The sequence below is a fragment of the Abramis brama genome (genome assembly GCF_963993115.1).
Source record: "Abramis brama genome assembly, chromosome: 8".
NCBI classification, from domain to species: Eukaryota; Metazoa; Chordata; class Actinopteri; order Cypriniformes; family Leuciscidae; genus Abramis; species Abramis brama.
This window is the reverse complement of record NC_139970.1, coordinates 27,803,314-27,820,344: the sequence shown is the minus strand read 5'-3', so window position 1 is coordinate 27,820,344 and position 17,031 is coordinate 27,803,314. Positions and strand designations below refer to the sequence as shown.

The following is a 17,031-nucleotide window of genomic DNA, read 5'->3' as shown; positions in this document are numbered from 1 at the left end:
ATACATTCCTTGAGATTTAAAATTCTGCTACAAAAAAAAAGGTTTATTAAATAACATTGTGCTAAAACTATCATAAACTAAATTTAAACATTTTTTTTTTTTTAATTGTTGGGATGTAACTGTGGCTTAAAAAAGATCATGACACTACAAAGTGTTCATTATAAAGATATATACATGCAGATATTTCTATAAACACGTTTTCAGTTATCATTTGCTTACTGTACAAAAGCATTGTAACATACAATTAAAACTGTTCATTACTAACTTTCAAATTTAAAATAAAATAACAAATAATTTATGCTTACTTGTCCTTGAAGAGTTCACAACCTGCCAGTTTTTCATCTTAATTAAAGGCAGTTATAATGGTAACCAGTTTACCCTTTTCTTGAAATGACCTTACTATACCTTTTAATGAGGGCTGTTTCTTGGGATTATGGTGCTGCAAATGTTTTATAGGACAATTATAATATTAATTTAACGTTCAATTGGAATCTTGACAATCTGCATGACTTTGAATTTTATAGTAACTAAATCTACAAAACGGCAGTACTTTTTCTTTTTCCAGTTTAGATTTGACTGTAATTGTCCATTCAATAAAATGTCTGGCGTGTTGCACAATATATGCAGAATTAAAATAATGGGTAAAAATTAAACAAGAGTGCAGCAAATTCCCAGAAAAGAACATTAAGGGTCTAAACAAACTATTTTGTGGTTTGCGGAGAGCACAAGAGATATGATTCAGCCAATGTTGTGTTCATGGGATTTATTGGTCAACACACTAAATGTCCCAGTTCACAAGGAAAAGGGTAATTTACCACAATACAAGAACACCCTCAAGCAAACACACTCATACACACACACACACAAACTCGCTCGCATACACACCCTAACTAGTCTTACCTGTGATTCCCGATTTCCTTAAGGTACCAACAGAGCACTAGACATTACAAGACTTTGTAACACTGTAACCGTTTTTTTTTCACTGAAATGTTTGTATTGTGAATGCTAAAGTTCTGGTCACACATATGTTCTACGATTCAAAATGAGCGATTTGAGTAAAGTGTATCAAAAAGGACAAATATGATCTAGGTTACAATGCTATAAACGCAGCTCATTTCAGGTGATTATGGGATTATGTATTAAGCAGCATTTAAGGAACTATATGCTTTGAGGTGTTCAGTCTGCAGTCTAAAAAATACAAAATACTCTCACACTCCCACACATACGTTCACTAATAAGCATAAAACAAAAAGTCTGCCAACTCACATTTAAAAAAAAAAAAACATTTTTGTGTATGCTGATGCTTTGAAAGTACAGTAGTTAAACTGGGGTTGTACCATTCAAGCTCCCAAACCACTGACATATATTGACCAACCAACCACGCACACTCATATACACAAATATTTACACTTATTCATTCTTATTTGCTTGCCATTGAAAAGGGAAAAAAAATTCTAAAGGTGCATCCAGCATAATAATGTCAAATATCACTACAACACACTGAAAAAAAAAAAAGAAGAAGCAAAGATGGCAAGCTGATCTGTAAGTCTGTGGTGGTGCTGCAAGTCCAGTTATGAAGCGTGAGGATTCCAATTTTTTTTTCCTTCCCTGGGTTTATGAAGACCAATTTATGTGGGCAGAGCGCACAGGGCAGACCTCTCTTTGAGACTCCGATTCACTTCAACATGAAGCACTCATCAGAAGAGAAGAGAAGAGAAGAGAAGAGAAGAGAAGAGAAGAGAAGAGAAGAGAAGAGAAGAGAAGAGAAGTCACTCTGTAGCTTTGAGAGTGAAAGAGAGGCGAGGTCGGGACTTGCCCTTCCCCAATATCATCCTCTGTTCCTCTTTCTGTTGTTTCTGCCTCTCCTGCTGTAACTTCATGCGTTCCTCGTGGATCTTTCTTTGTTCTTCTACTATACGTAGCTGATCCTCAGCCTAAAACAAACACGAGCAAAAGTGACTTTTTCAATCAGCCAAGGCATAAATAGGTTCATTTTAGGTCATTTGATAAACTAATACATGAAAATGTACCTTAATTAACAAGCATTAATGAAAAAACAATGTTCACTGTATTTGATCCAACCATATAGATTAGGGGTGTAACGGTACGCAAAAATCACGGTTCGGTACGTACCTCGGTTTTAAAGTCACGGTTCGGTTTATTTTCGGTACAGTAAGGGAAATAAATGCAAACATTAAACTGCAGGTTGTTTATTACTATAAACTTTTTTAACAATTTGTTTACACTTTTTTAAACACTTTTTAATAAAATATAATAAAATATATATAAATTTAAAAAAAGAATAAGAAATAAAATACTGCTGCAAAGTTCTCCACTAAATAAAATGCTCAGTCTCAAACCAATATCACATAATAAATTTAATGAAAAAATTTAAATAAATAACTATGATTACAGTGCAGCATTACCAATCCCAGCTTGTAGGCCTGCTCATATTTAAAAATTAAGGCTGGGAATCGATTAAAAAAAATAAACTAATTAATTGCACAATTTACTGTAATTAATTGCAATTCCTCCAAGCTTGTTATCATCAATAATTAAACTTAGAATCACCTAATTAAATGAAACACAGGGGGAAAAAAGGAACAGAAAATAGCCCTATATTAAAATAATATTAAACATACATATATTAATGTATTATTATTTTTCAATAATCAATCAACATAATCAATTTAAGATTTTTTTTCTTTTTTTTTTTTTTACTAATTATCAAAATAAAATATAGTCCTACAAATCTATTATTACCAGAGCACGTGATCAGAGCAGGTCATTTTACCATTGTTGCCAGCATATACCAGCTCAGCAAACATAAGTCTACTACTGAGAAATTTCACCTTATTTGAGCGGACTTTGCTTTTCCAGTGCGTGATCGGTACATGATTGGAGTGTTTGGGCCGTTAACGACAGAGCAGAACGCGCAGCGCAAACACGGAGTCGAACGAACATTGAACATTGAGCAGAGAGCGCAGCGCGCCGACACACACACACACACACACACACACACACACACACACACACACACACACACGGAACGGAGAGTGCGGCGGCGCACACGGAGCGGAAAAGCTTTTTTTCGCCCTGCAGTCGATTTCATTGGTTTAGGTTACAGTGACGACGGGTAAAACCAGAGAATGTAAAACCAGAGAATGTCTAATATGGCGAGAAGTTTCACTCTCACTACACTTCCGGCTTCTGAACTGGTTGCAGTTCCACTCTGATTCCATATGAGGGCGCTCACAGGACGAGTGCAGAATGAATGGAGGTCAATGGAGCTATACCAATAAAAATCCACTTTTCTCAGGATATAATTTTTTGTTTAGTAATTTGAATGTTGTATTCGAAAGGAGATGCAAAGAAATTACACATTGCTGGGTGTTAGATTTTTTAGAGTCACTTATTTGCTTTAAAAAGTCTTTCAAAATGTCAATGACGTCAGAATGCTGACGTCATTAGCAGAATGCTAGCGTGTTATGGGCAACAACAACTCAACCTGTAAGAAATCAAAACGACATAAGTACTCGTTCATTCAACTTTCGACCTAAAACCCATGTTGAACTTGCAAAATCTACAATCAGATCTGAGATTTCTCAACGGCAATCGGGTGAAAGAGACAAATTTAGCCGTCTAGCCCCATTGACTCCCATTCATTCTGCACTCATGGCGAGCGCCCCCAGTGGAACTCTGGTGGAACTACAACCAAAATTCGGTACAATAGGGCTTAATAGGGAGTGGGCAGGCTCTCCGTAGACGGGCTCTGGTAAAACTTTAGAATCAGCTGCAGGGCGGGATTTGCGCTGAACGCGGAGACTTCCGCCACTTAATATGTTCGTGTGGAAACACGAAAATGTACCTATGTTCCGCACACAAAATATTGCATTCGGTCATTCGGTACACACGTGCACCGAACCGAAAGCCCTGTACCGAAACGGTCCGGTACGAATACACGTACCGTTACACCCCTAATATAGATTTAAAAAATGGGGGCATGGTTGGCACTAGAGCTGCACGATTAATCGTTAAAAGATCGCGATCTCGATTCAACCCCCCACGCGATCTTAATCCTGCATTTCTACGATTCTGCCAATGATATTCAACGAGATAACGCGCTAGGGGTGGAACGGATCGCACAAGATTCGGTTCGGCACACATGTGATTCGCGGATTAACTGCTAAATTTAACCATCATAGAGTGAAAGTTCATAATTTGGACGTGTATTGACTTGCCAATTTACACATTCAAACAATTTTAATCGCGGAAGAAGAGCCGAAACCCGGGACTCGCGCGTTATCTGTGCGCACAGCCACACACACTCGAAGCGCAGAGAGAGAGAGAGAGAGGCGCGTTTCACAGACAGCGCTCGAATGCAGAATTGATTCCTCTTTCGCGTTTCCTTGCCCTTGAACGGACACAAACACAAAATTGTCAAAATACCGGTCTAAATGACCATCTCGACAAGTATTCTCTCGTTTATGTCATATGTGAACAGCTGAGAAAGAAACGGATATTTGTCAGTTTTTTTCGGTCCGTGCAGTCGGTCTCAAAGTGACAGCACACACTTAATATTATATATATATATATATATATATATATATACACACACTGTTTTCTGTGTCATTGATATAAATAAAACAATAAATACAGCTTTAACAAAGATTAAACTATATTTAATTTATACAGTGACAAATAGTGTTATTTTACATTTAGGCTTAATTATTAATTTCTGTACCTGAATATAGCCTACTGTTAGACTTTGTAAACTTTGTTATTTAGTATTCATCTCTGCTTGTAATTTGTGTATTTGTTCTTATTTTATTTCTGACTGTTCACTTGTTTTAAATAATGTGTGAAATTTATCAGTTAGGCTAGTAGTTTTTAATGTAGTAGCTATCGAAAAACTTCCAACTGAGCTTTAAGTAATAAATGAAAAGCAAAGTTATTATAAACTTATCTCAATTAAACACTTATCTTAAACTACAGTATGAGATGGTTAAAAACAAAACTGCTCAATCACAAAGTACCAGCGGCCAGACGGAACAAACGTCTGTAAAAGCAACGCTATTCAACGCAACACCATACCCAAAAATGTTGATAGTGTTTCTTGCTAAGAATCTTTAATAGGTCTAGCCTGGCATAAAACCTTTGAATGTTGTCAATGTTTAATTGTCATTTTTTATTTATTTAAATATTACATTCTTTTTGTTTACTTTTTGTATCTTGTTTGGTAACCTAATGTTCAGGATTTGTAGATCATTAAAATAATAAAGCTTTTCAGAATCGTGAGAGAATCGTGATCTTTATTCCAAGCAAAAAAATGGTGATTCTCATTTTAGCCAGAATCGTGCAGCTCTAGTTGGCACTGCCAAGCATCCATTTTGAAACATTTCAGAGAGGACAGGTACCACTATGCAAGTGCAAGTGCAAGTGCAAAAAAACACTCCAGTGTTCACAATGACTTAAAGCAAAAACATTTTCTGTCCATTTTGAGGGAGAGCTACTTTACGGACACACAAAAGCCTATGATTGTAATGACTTTGAAATGTATAAACACAAAAACCGAAGTATCACCACAAATGTTTTATCAAAAATGAGAAATAAAAGCTTCTTCAAGAGCTTTTAATTATCAGTGGACATAATCTTCAATATGAATCCACTGGCTTGTGAACTCATATCAGCGTTCCCACCAATTTTGATCAATGAATTTCCATCACCATTCCAGATTAGAGCTATAATTGGATAAGGATTTTGAACAATTTCATAGAAACTGCACTCACAAAGATCTATTTAAAACAAATTGAATATTTAAGAGAATATTATTATTCCCTAAAGAAATTTCCAAGAATTATTTGATTTTCAGGCCTGCATATCAACATTTCCTGATATTTCCGGGTAGAGGTGTATATATGCATCGTTACTGGCGGTAATCCTGATATAAAAAAATGATATCATGAATACCACACTAAATAACATTGAAAATATTTCAACACCTGTCAAACCATCTGTTTGACACTTCAACATAGTAGGTGGCGGTATTGCATATTAACGTTATTCATAAAACTGAAGAAAATAAATAAATATATTTTTCAAAATTTCTATAGAAATTGCTATATTTTATATTTACATAAATAATGAAAATACTTTTTGTGTGGACAACCAATTCTGAGAGAGCATGTCGATTTATACTAATTAACTATTACATTTAAATATTTTTGTTTCATGTACATATTTTTCTTTTATGTTTAGGAGTACATTCATTTTTGTTTTGCTGTGTTTGGCTTTTGTTTCTCATCTTCTAGAATGAGTCATATGTTTTGTTGTCAAAATAAAGCAAATAAATAAGTACCAGCTTAGCTTGAGCATCAGCAATCTTTCGGTTGTTTTCTTCCAAAATTCTCTCCAGCTCCGCTCGTTTGGATTTTTCTTCCTCCTAAAGGGGTGACACGGTGACATGTTAGGGCAGGCAGACAAATCCACTGAAATAGGTCCCCATAAACCCAGTTGCACACTCAAACACGTCTACACTCGCACAAACAGGTACCAGCCAGCGACACTCGCACAATCTTTCATGTACTTACACACGCTCTCCACATTTCACATTCCGAACTGCAGCATCAAATGTCTGAAGCTAACCTCTATGTATGCAACAATAAGCAAAAAAAACCCACCCACGAATGTATTCAGGCACACCTTTAATCCCCGCCACGTTTAAATATATATATATATATATATACACATCCAAACATCCATTTACGCATTCATTAGGATCCATACAGAACAGGTATGTAAAAGATAACACATCGACAACTAACGAAGAATCTCATTCGTTTGCAGATGAAAAAAATAAAAAATAAAAAAATCAATCAGTTCGTTCTCTCTCTATTTTTTTTTTTTTTATCAGCAACCATAAGCAAGAAGTTTCAAAAGAAAATGAGAGAGACAAAGAAAGATTAACTTAAATAAAGGAGAGAGTGAATAGTAGTGGCTCACCAATGCTTGTATACCTACGCCTTTCTCCTTTGACTGTGTACTGTACCTACACAACTGCTGATTAAAGGGGTGAGTATTTACTGCCTGGTCCCGTGTGTCCCGTCCTGGACAGCGCAGCACCTCCCCTTTAAAAATTTCTGAGCTACTAGCACGAGCTAGTGCTCTTACACAGCAACACCACATGCAGTATATAGCACAGTCCAAGAAAATGAATTATGGTAATCATACAACATTACCGTGTGGGGACGTCAGGCTATTAACGTTAAAGGATGTTAAAGACTGCAAAAACACAAAGGTGGGATCATTCGTTAGATGTGTTTGTTTGAAAACAAAAACAGTGATGTGTTTGCGTCTAAGCTCAATGGCACAGTAACGTTGAGTGTGGATGTAGAAGTGTGTGTGTGTCTGTGTGTACCCGCACGCCAGCACTCCTGAGGAAAAGCAAATTGTGAGGACACAGAAGTACATTTAAAACACTGCACTTTTAATGACGTCAAAACGGAAGAGTCAAAGGAAAAATGAAGTTAGAAAAAAAAAAATCTGTAATTAATACATTTAAAACACAGACGACAGAAATGAATGAGCAATAAAGAGAGGGGTGGAGCGTTTTGTGATTGATGGTGCAAATGAAGACCAAATCATGTGCAAACGCTAAATGTAGAACAATACAGATTCATTTAATGGTTCAGTACCAGGGCTACAAATGATGGGGACAAATCTAAAACGTACAGAAGGAGGGCACATATCTAACCCTATTAGTGCTGAGCCGCTGAATTTTGTGTGTGCTTGTGGAATGGAATTAGTTTCTTTTTCATAACTCGTTGCATCTTTACAATTAGAGCACAGTAACCCTCCTTTATGGTATGGGTGGAATTACAAGCTATGGATTTAGCAAATTAACTAGTTTAAGTGTGGTCTTGTGTGTTTGTAACATCCAAAAACCACATTACGGTAGTAAAGTGTATTATGGTAAGCTATCAAAAAAAACAAAAAAAAAAGTTTGGAAAAAACAAAAAAGGCCAGGTTTGAATGCCGAGTGACCTTTTTAAGAAAAGCGTTTTATTGAAGACAAACAGTTTCATACATTGGGGACAGTAAAATGATAAAAGACATGGAATAAAGAGAGTAAAATAAAAGGGGAGAGAACACATGGGAAACATTATATTGGTCCCTTACAGCCGTGGCAAAACGTTCACTTGAAACCCCTGAGAGTGCACTAGAGGTGTGTGAGATTCATTAAAATCACATTAACACTAGAACTCCCAAGGCGGTCATTTTGACCGTTTTTAAATTTTACAGTGTAATAACTTCGTTAAAATAAAATAAATGTGGCTGTAGGACTCTGACTTTTCCTAAATATGTGTATATTTTATTCTGACTCTGTTCTTTTATTAAAATCACAAAACACACAACAGTTCTGACTATTTCTACCTAGAATGACCATAACGGTCATTTTGACCGCACGCATTATAAATATCATAAGTCCGCTACATTGCAAGTTTCGCGGAGGGACTTCATCACACGACTGGCGAGCGAACTTCGCTCCGACCACATGGAATCAAAAGCCATACAACTGGAGGAACTGCAAACAAAATAAAACCAAGGAGACATGTGCCAAATGTCACAAAGTGTGTGGGAGCTGCACACGAAAGGCTGTGTTTACCTGTGTGGAATGTGCGTAAGCGTCAATGATGCGGGGTGTTTGCGCCGTTCAAATGGGCAGTTAACCTGATTTTGTTTGTTAATATTTTTTGTTCACTGAAACGAATCATTCTAAAGCAGTTCGTTTTCTTGTTTAGCTAATGTTCATTTTTTTTCTTAGCCTGTTTGTATACATTTTCACATTCATTTGAATTAAAATTTTGTGTCCTGTTTATTATTACCTATCATTGTAGATCCATTTATTTTTAGATTTTGTATTGATTATTGAACTTATTTACAAACAGGGCTGTACGTTTCCTAACTTTTGTGCATGTCTATTCACGTGGTGAGTGCGGTGAAAAAAATATTATTTTGACGCAAAACGTTCCTCAAATAGAGACAGCACCTGTCGGGGGAATCTTTCTTTTGTGCTTGTTTTAAGGGCTATGACGACAGGAATTAAAAGCTTCATTGGAAAAGAGAAGGTTAACATGTACAATAGATATGACATGACGAAAATGACGTTCAGTACGGCCATATGAACGTCAAAGTATGAACGTGGTCGTTCTAGTAGTTATGAAATTCCGGTAGTTCTAGTGTTAAAGCATTACAGAAAAAGCACAGAGCTTGTCTATCAACAGAGTAAACGAGACCTTAAATATTAGTGTTCCCTAGCAACTTGACTGAACTTCTCCAAGCATCAAATCACACCTTGAAAATGTTGCATTCTGTAATTTATTTCATTCCCCACCCAATCAATGGAGCTTACTTCCATCAGCTACCCTGCATCTCCTGCTCTGTCTCGGGGGAAAACGAGTGTCAGGTTGTGCCACGGCTGAGGGTGTGCGGTTTGCGGCTGCTCTCCGCTGTGTTCCGAACGACCGAGCGTTACCTCTCTGGTTTTCTGGGCGTTCAGTTCCGCCTGCCTCTGCCTCTCTAGCTCCTGCAAAAGCTGTGCCTCCATGATGCGTTTGGCCTCCTCCACCCTCCGCAAGACCTCATGCTCGATCTCGTCACGTCGCTTCTCAAGCTCCTCCTCCACCCGCCGCGCCACAAGCTCCTCCACACGCCTCGCCGTCTCCTCCTCAATCAGACGCTCCTCGATCTCCTGCTGACGGCTGTGGAGGAAACAAGAAAGAGAGGATCAAACATGGCAGACCCTTAAATTATACATGTAGAGTGAAGAACAACTCATACAAGAAGAGGTCCAAGTTGGGCCAGTAGTCCCTTGTCCTGACAACATTTGACTGGCCCCCATTGAATTTTTTTTAATGCAAAATAGACAAGTTCAAAAATATAATATTTATATTTAAAATAATACATTACAATATTTTTTAATTAATATTTACTTTAAAATGTAATATTTTTATTTAATTATTTTTGCAGAAAAGGGTTAATGTGAAAAACTTTTAATTTTGCAATTGTATTTAGTTTTTTGGAATATATATATATATTTTATATATACATATTTATATATATATATATATATATATATAAATATTTTCACACATATCTAACATACATTTTTATTTTAACAATTGATTTCTTTTCAAAGAAAATTAGCAATTATACAATTATAATTATACAATGAAACTCCAAGATAGTCATAAAAACGAACACTTTTAACATGCAAAATTATACACAGCAAAACAAACTGATTAATTTTCAACCAAATCTTACTGATGCTACCAAGACTATAAATCATTAATGTAATTTCACTAAAACGTAATTTATGTTAGCCGCTTTGATAACCTTTACCTAGCAGGCAAATTAAAAAAAGATAAGCACATTTCACAACCAAATGTCAAAGAAATTCATTTCACAAAATGCATTGCTGAGCCCAGAAGAGGCAGATGATATTGTCCTGTCATCTATAATTCTGAAATTAAACATGATGTGCACGCTGACATCATAAACCCATAAAGGAAAGTATGCCCCTCAAAGGGAAGGCCAAGATTACAAAAGCATGTTTTACCTTTATTTACACTTTAAGCATGACTAAACCATTAGAGGAGAGCAAGCTGTCACACATGGCCTTAAGAAGAAACACAAAAACACAGACACAATACTGAACCAAGTGACCATTACATTGCCCAAAGCCAAAACAAAAATTAAACAACAGCAGCCATCTTTTGATTTGATTTCAGTGTCATGAAACTCGATCCAGGGCCTCTCTTTGAGTTTAAAACACCCTGAATGTGGTTACAATGCACTCTGGGTGAAGATCAGGCCTGGGGCTGCAGCACTTCTCTTCCTGTTCTTTCACTACATTCCCCCTTCCTTCCCTTCCACAAACCTCTTAACATTATACTGGTGGTCTCCAATCACAAAAGAGAGATGTCAACAATCTGTGATAGTTACAAAAGCATATCAGCTTACACAGGCAGCAGATTTCAGTGATGAGATGACCTGATGTGTGACAGCTGCCTATGAGAGTCCATGGAGTGATGAAAGTTCAGTGAATACAGATAGGTAACATGAAACGTCACCTTTTTTTGCACACTAGATCAGTATATTAGGTTCTTATAAATATTAAACAACAAAGAGTTGCTACTTGAAACATGAAACAACTGAACTGAAGTGATAGTGCTGCCCAACCAAGTGACACTTCATACATGCTTAAGTGAGTAAGGCCACGTCTAGACAGTAGACACACACACACCACACGTATATATATTTATATATACAATAATAGTCATCTTACATCTTCCTCTGCCTTTCTATCTCTGCTCTCCTCTCGTCCTCTTCTCTCCTCTGTTTCTCGTCGTTGCTTCTCTTGCTCAGTGTCCGGCCGAACATGTCGGTTCGGTCAGGTGGTGAGCCACCCCTGTCCCTCCTGCTGCCGGATCTCGAGCGGGACCGTCTGCTCCTCTTCAAATCCTTCGATCTGCTCCTTTTCTTGTTGGATTTGGATTTGGATTTGGAGCGGCTCCGTCTGCGGCTGTGTTTAGAGTGTTTGGACCGGGACGAGCTGCGGCTCCGGGAGCGACCCATATTCTGCACGAATAAATCCGACTGACACTACTAAATACGGTCTTATGAATGCAGTAACATCTACAACGACCTCGTGTAATATTATATTACGGTTACCTGTATAATTGTTTATTATAAGCTCGTTTAAAAAGGATGTTCGTTGCTTTCTGCTCCAGTGAATCTGCGGAATCAAACAATATGGCGACCGCCTCAGTCTTCCTTTTCCCAGAATGCATCAGCTTAGTTCGGGTCTTTTCGGATATCTCCGGGCTGATACCGAATGAGGAGGAACACACGACGAGTCTGGGGCGTCTACCGTCTACGGAAGCACCAAGCTAATCTGAGGTATCTTCACACAAAACGCTGTCAGTGACTGCAAAGTAGCAGTTTCAAACACTGCATACTGCAGTGCAGCAGTATTTTAGTACTGCACAATACATCCTACAATACAGTTGAGGTTGTCTACATATCTTAGTAAATCCAAAGGTCATACAGGTTGTGTGCTATGAATACAGGAAAAAAATGGTAACCGTCCACAGTATTATACTGTATTATTATACATTCTGTAACAGAAATTGCGGAGCCCCGCACATTAATATGCAATAATATTCGTTCCCCCCTTTTACAGTCTATCTATGGTTCCCTCACTAAATCGTGCGGACATTTTACGAATTTGTTCCCTCGATTTATAAATCGTGCACACGATATAGCAAATCAAGGGAACAAAATTGTAAATCGTGCGCACGATTTAGCCTAGTATTTTTTCCTATTTTCTTTTCATGTGCTGAAGGGATATTTTTGTAGGCTAAAACCCGGAAATGGGTTAACACTTCCGTTTTCACCGTCCCAAACATTATGCATTTACACTATGCACTATGTTCTCATTCTCAACCGTGTAGTGTTTGAATGAACAAGTTATTTTGTCATTCGAATGATGGTGAACATCGGAGTCTGATAGCCTCCGTTGAGTGCATGAAGTGTCCAACATTCCACTTGATTTTTTAATTTAGTGCATGCATCGTCTTGGTAATTAAAGTTCACTTTTTCGTATTTGGAATTTTCAGTGTGAACACTTTTTAAAGTATTTATACAATAAAACTGCATAGAATATCATAGCATATACGTATGAAAATTCTATCACATCTAGGGAGTTTTTAAATGGATTTTGGTTTAAATGCCTGAAATATGGTCTGTGGTTAACACAAGCGCAAAGTATCTTCACATTTTATTCTATGACATAAAATAAATCAGTAAACCCCATGTCATTTATTTAAAGCTTTTACTTTTTTTGTGAAAAAGGTGGTTGCCAACAAGCGGCCAATGGGACTATAGAGGTGAACATCATCAAGCTGAACAGGTAAGCTTATCTACTCACTATTCTGGGTTTACTTCCTCATTGTGTTGATAACTGTGCCTTTTCAAACTATTCTAACTAACTAGTCTACGTTAGCTTTTTACTTTTGGTGATTGTATAACTTCAAAATTCATAAACGTTGGATTGTGTTTTTGCAGATGAAACCAGGGTGATGCTAACTTCTGGGCTGGCCCACAAAAATATGTAATCAGCAGTTCTCTATAGCAGAGATTTTCAACCCTCCTCCTGGAGTCCCATCATCCTGCAAATTCACAAATCCTTTCCCGTGGCCTCATGGGATAGGAAAGTGTCCATCGGATGCACAGGACTAGGAAGTCATCCAGGTACTTTTCACCTACTCTCACATACTGATTTTAGCCTACTATATATAGTAAGGAAGTAGGCACATTCGAACACAGTGTGGGTCTCCAGGAACAGGGTTGAAGACCTTTGCTCTAGTATGAATATTATTTATATAAGCCGTTGAGTGTAACGGTGGGTAGTATATTTTATCCACCTTATTTTTAACGTAAGAGCAGGCTCAGGCATTTGTAAATTGAATGTGGCTTCTGGTGTCATCCACCCCTTCTAGGCGTATACAAAACAGCTCATTATGCTGCTTGATCAACTAGTATTTTTGCCACATTATTTTAATGTATTGTCATAATTAGAAACACACAGGTTTGTAGCACTTTTTTACCGTTTACTGCACTTTGTTATTCTTTTAGTTGTTTTGAATAAATCAGAAATCTCGCATATTCACAAAAAAATAACTTACTTCCATTTTAGAATATAAGATGGATGCTGTTTATTTTTAAAAAGTAGTGAAATTGTAGGCATTATTCCACACTAAACAGTAATTTGTGCAATTTATTTGTCATATGACCTCATCACATTGCGTATTTAATTCAGTGAGTGACATTTCAGTTACCATCCTGGAAATAAATTTGGCATTTTAATTACATTTTACTGAAAATTGTCTTTTGACATAAGGCAATCAAACAACTAAAGAAAAAGATCACGGTAGATATTACTAACTACACAGTTCATCCATCACAGTGGAGATGATAGGCTAAGTCAAGCAAATTACTATAGTATACTGCACAATTTGGAAAATGTAGGAAGAGTAGAATGGTAGTATGCTATTCTGAACATAGCCACTTTCCAGATGTTAAGAGTTTGAAATTGCAGGTTAGCAAGCTATTCTCTAATGGGCAGGTCAGAACAAAATCTACAGACCTTTTTGCATTGTCTGCGCTGATTTTTGGGGAGGCTGAGTGGCTATAAACATTGTAAAATGTGTCAAATGGAGCTGAGAGTTCCACGCTTTTATTGGTAGCTGAAATCATAATAAAATTAGCCAGAATATAAAAGACAAGCATGCAAGTGGTGCAATGTGTGGAACTTTGTGAATGACAAGAATGCAGAGCTTTTTGTAGTGTTCATTGGGAGCAGATTCTGTTTGGGCCTTCTAATGGGTGATTTGATGGGTGATTTGTGCACATGAGAACAACAACTTAGTTGCAACAACCTCTACCATACGTTCCAGAAAAGAATAATAATTTTCTTGGCTTGTTGTTTTTGACTAAATCTTTCTTGTTCCATTCTGCTTGTCCTTTTTTGTTGTTTTCCTCGAGAGATAAGCTTATCCTAGCTCTATATGAAGACCAATTCATAACTTTATTTTTGTCAGGCCAATTTGCTGACAGAATGGTCATTCTAAGTTTAGGTTCAATCCCATTCGAACTCCAGGGGAGCATTGTGACAGGCAGTTGCTTATTCTGAAAAACTACAGGCTAAAAATATTTAGCCAGGGCTATTTTAAAACACACATGAGCAAAGCCATGGTGACTCTGTTAGGAAATCCAGTCAAGATAAGAGAGAGAGAAATGACTTTCTCTCATATTTTGGCATGCCAAGAAATGAAATTGGGTTTGGAATTTTGAATCATTCATATTTTGTGCATTAAAATTAAGAAAGAAATAATACAGGGGAAAAAAAATTATGTTTTATTTTCTCAATAATGCTAGTTTATTTATAGCTCTAACGTAACATACCAGTTTAGTGTTTTGATTAATCTTGATTTTTCTAAATGTTGCGCTTGTGTGCTTTTCTTGGGCAAGCCGGAGTGCAGACCAAAAGTCAGGATTTGCGCTAAATAATAATAAAAAAATTGCTTTCTATCTCACCAAACCCTCCTCTCAGAACACTAGGAAAATACGGCACAAGTCGCATGAGATCATTCTTTGATGCTTCTGCATCTTTTTTTAAAAGCTGGTCACTATTCACTGCCATTATATTCTATAATGGCATTATATTATATTCTCCTTTTGTAGTCGGACAAAGATAGAAGGTCATACTCCATTAGAAAAACACCAGGGTGAGTAAATAATGACTGCATTTTTATTTTTGGACTATCCCTTTAAAGGTGCCCTAGAATTTGAAATTGAATTTACCTTGGCATAGTTAAATAACAAGAGTTCAGTACATGTACATGACATACAGTGAGTCTCAAACACCATTGTTTTCTCCTTCTTATTTAAATCTCGTTTTTGAAAAACACCCCTGAAAAATAGGCAAATCTCCACATAACACCGACTGTGACGCAACAGTCGGGATCATTAATATGTATGCCTCCAAAAATTTGCATATGCCAGCCCATGTTCAAGGCCAGGCGGATCATCGTCCGAATCATTTTTCTTCGAGAGACATCATGGCTTGCAAACGAGCGAAGCATGGCAGTTGCTCAGTGTTTGGATGTACAAATGAACACAAAAGTATTTTTTTAGTTCCTTCATCCGAGCCTCTGAAGAACCAGTGGGTTATGTGAATTTCTGATGTGAAATTGTTCAAGTTCAGACAGATAATCTTTCTCTCAAAGTCATTCAATACTGTTTATGCATCAGTAAATCAAGCCAGTGACTAAACGATCAACTTCACATCGTTTCTCTTGGTAGGATGAAAATAATCTTACTTAAACTGTGATTAATATACAGATAGCGATCAAAGTACAATCCCTTTCCAATGGCCCAAGCTGCCAATCACACAGCGCAAGTTTATCTGGACACTTGCCAAAACTCGTTATGAAATCAATGACGCTGTTACACTGCACAACGAAGCTCTGACTGTACATACATCATGTTTGCACTGGTGAAATCATTAGTGAGAGTGCAGAAAGAAACTGCGTTGCAATGATAAGATCTTCATTCACGTGAGTCTCACAGCAGCCAATCACAGCAGTGGGCGTTTACACTGAAGTCTCACAGCAGACACGCCCCTTCAAACAGAGTGTTCAAATCAGAGGCTAAAATCAGGCTAGGAAAAATGCCTTTTATTTCTAAATTATAACAAATTTTTATCTTAAAAAACATTATAAGGGCACCCCAGGAAACATTCTAAAATAATCCATGCAATGGCACCTTTAAGTACTACTGCGCTGGACAGATATGTACAGCAAAATAAACAATTTAGCAAAATCTCTATAAATTGATTTTTTTTAAATTATCACCATGATCTTTACCACCCAGCCCTTCTTCTTTCGTGTTCCAAAACACGGAGAAAGGCATACAGGCTTGTGTTAACTGTCCTTTATATATTTAGGCACTTGATTTTATGGTTGAAGCTCGGTTTCCAGGTCATGGGTCACACATACGGTGCCCTCCACTAATATTGGCACCCATTGTAAATATGAGCAAACGAGGTTGTGAAAATAAATCTGCATTGTTTATCCTTTTGATCTTTCATTAAAAAAAAATCACAAATTCTAACCTTTCATTGAAGTAAAGATCCAACCACGGCCCATTATAAGAATTCTAGCAGAGGCCGTCAGGTTTTGATTTTTTTAACTGTTAGTATTTGCTAGAATCCATGATACCATGTATCTAAACAAGATGTCCAGCAAAAAAATACACCCACAACATTAAAGATTCAGCAGTATATATACAGTGCTATGCATAAGTTTAGACACCCATGCTAAAGTTGACTAAAAAGAGGAATAAAAAATCATCTTTTGGAAATTGAACTTAATGCCTTAATTAAAAAAAATAGGAAAAATCCAACCT

The 17,031-nt window shown here is 36.9% G+C and overlaps 1 protein-coding gene across 1 annotated transcript; it reads right to left on the bottom strand.

Moving 5' to 3' along the window:
- Positions 1-748: 748 nt before the first annotated feature.
- arglu1a (arginine and glutamate rich 1a) lies at positions 749-11,850 on the bottom strand. The gene is made up of 5 exons (XM_084123104.1): positions 11,734-11,850; positions 11,348-11,640; positions 9,536-9,761; positions 6,359-6,442; positions 749-1,934 (listed from the first exon to the last, which is right to left on the bottom strand). Exons 2-5 carry the CDS (start codon positions 11,635-11,637, stop codon positions 1,770-1,772), a joined length of 765 nt encoding a protein of 254 aa, XP_083979230.1. The 5' UTR covers positions 11,638-11,640; positions 11,734-11,850; the 3' UTR covers positions 749-1,769.
- Positions 11,851-17,031: the final 5,181 nt, after the last annotated feature.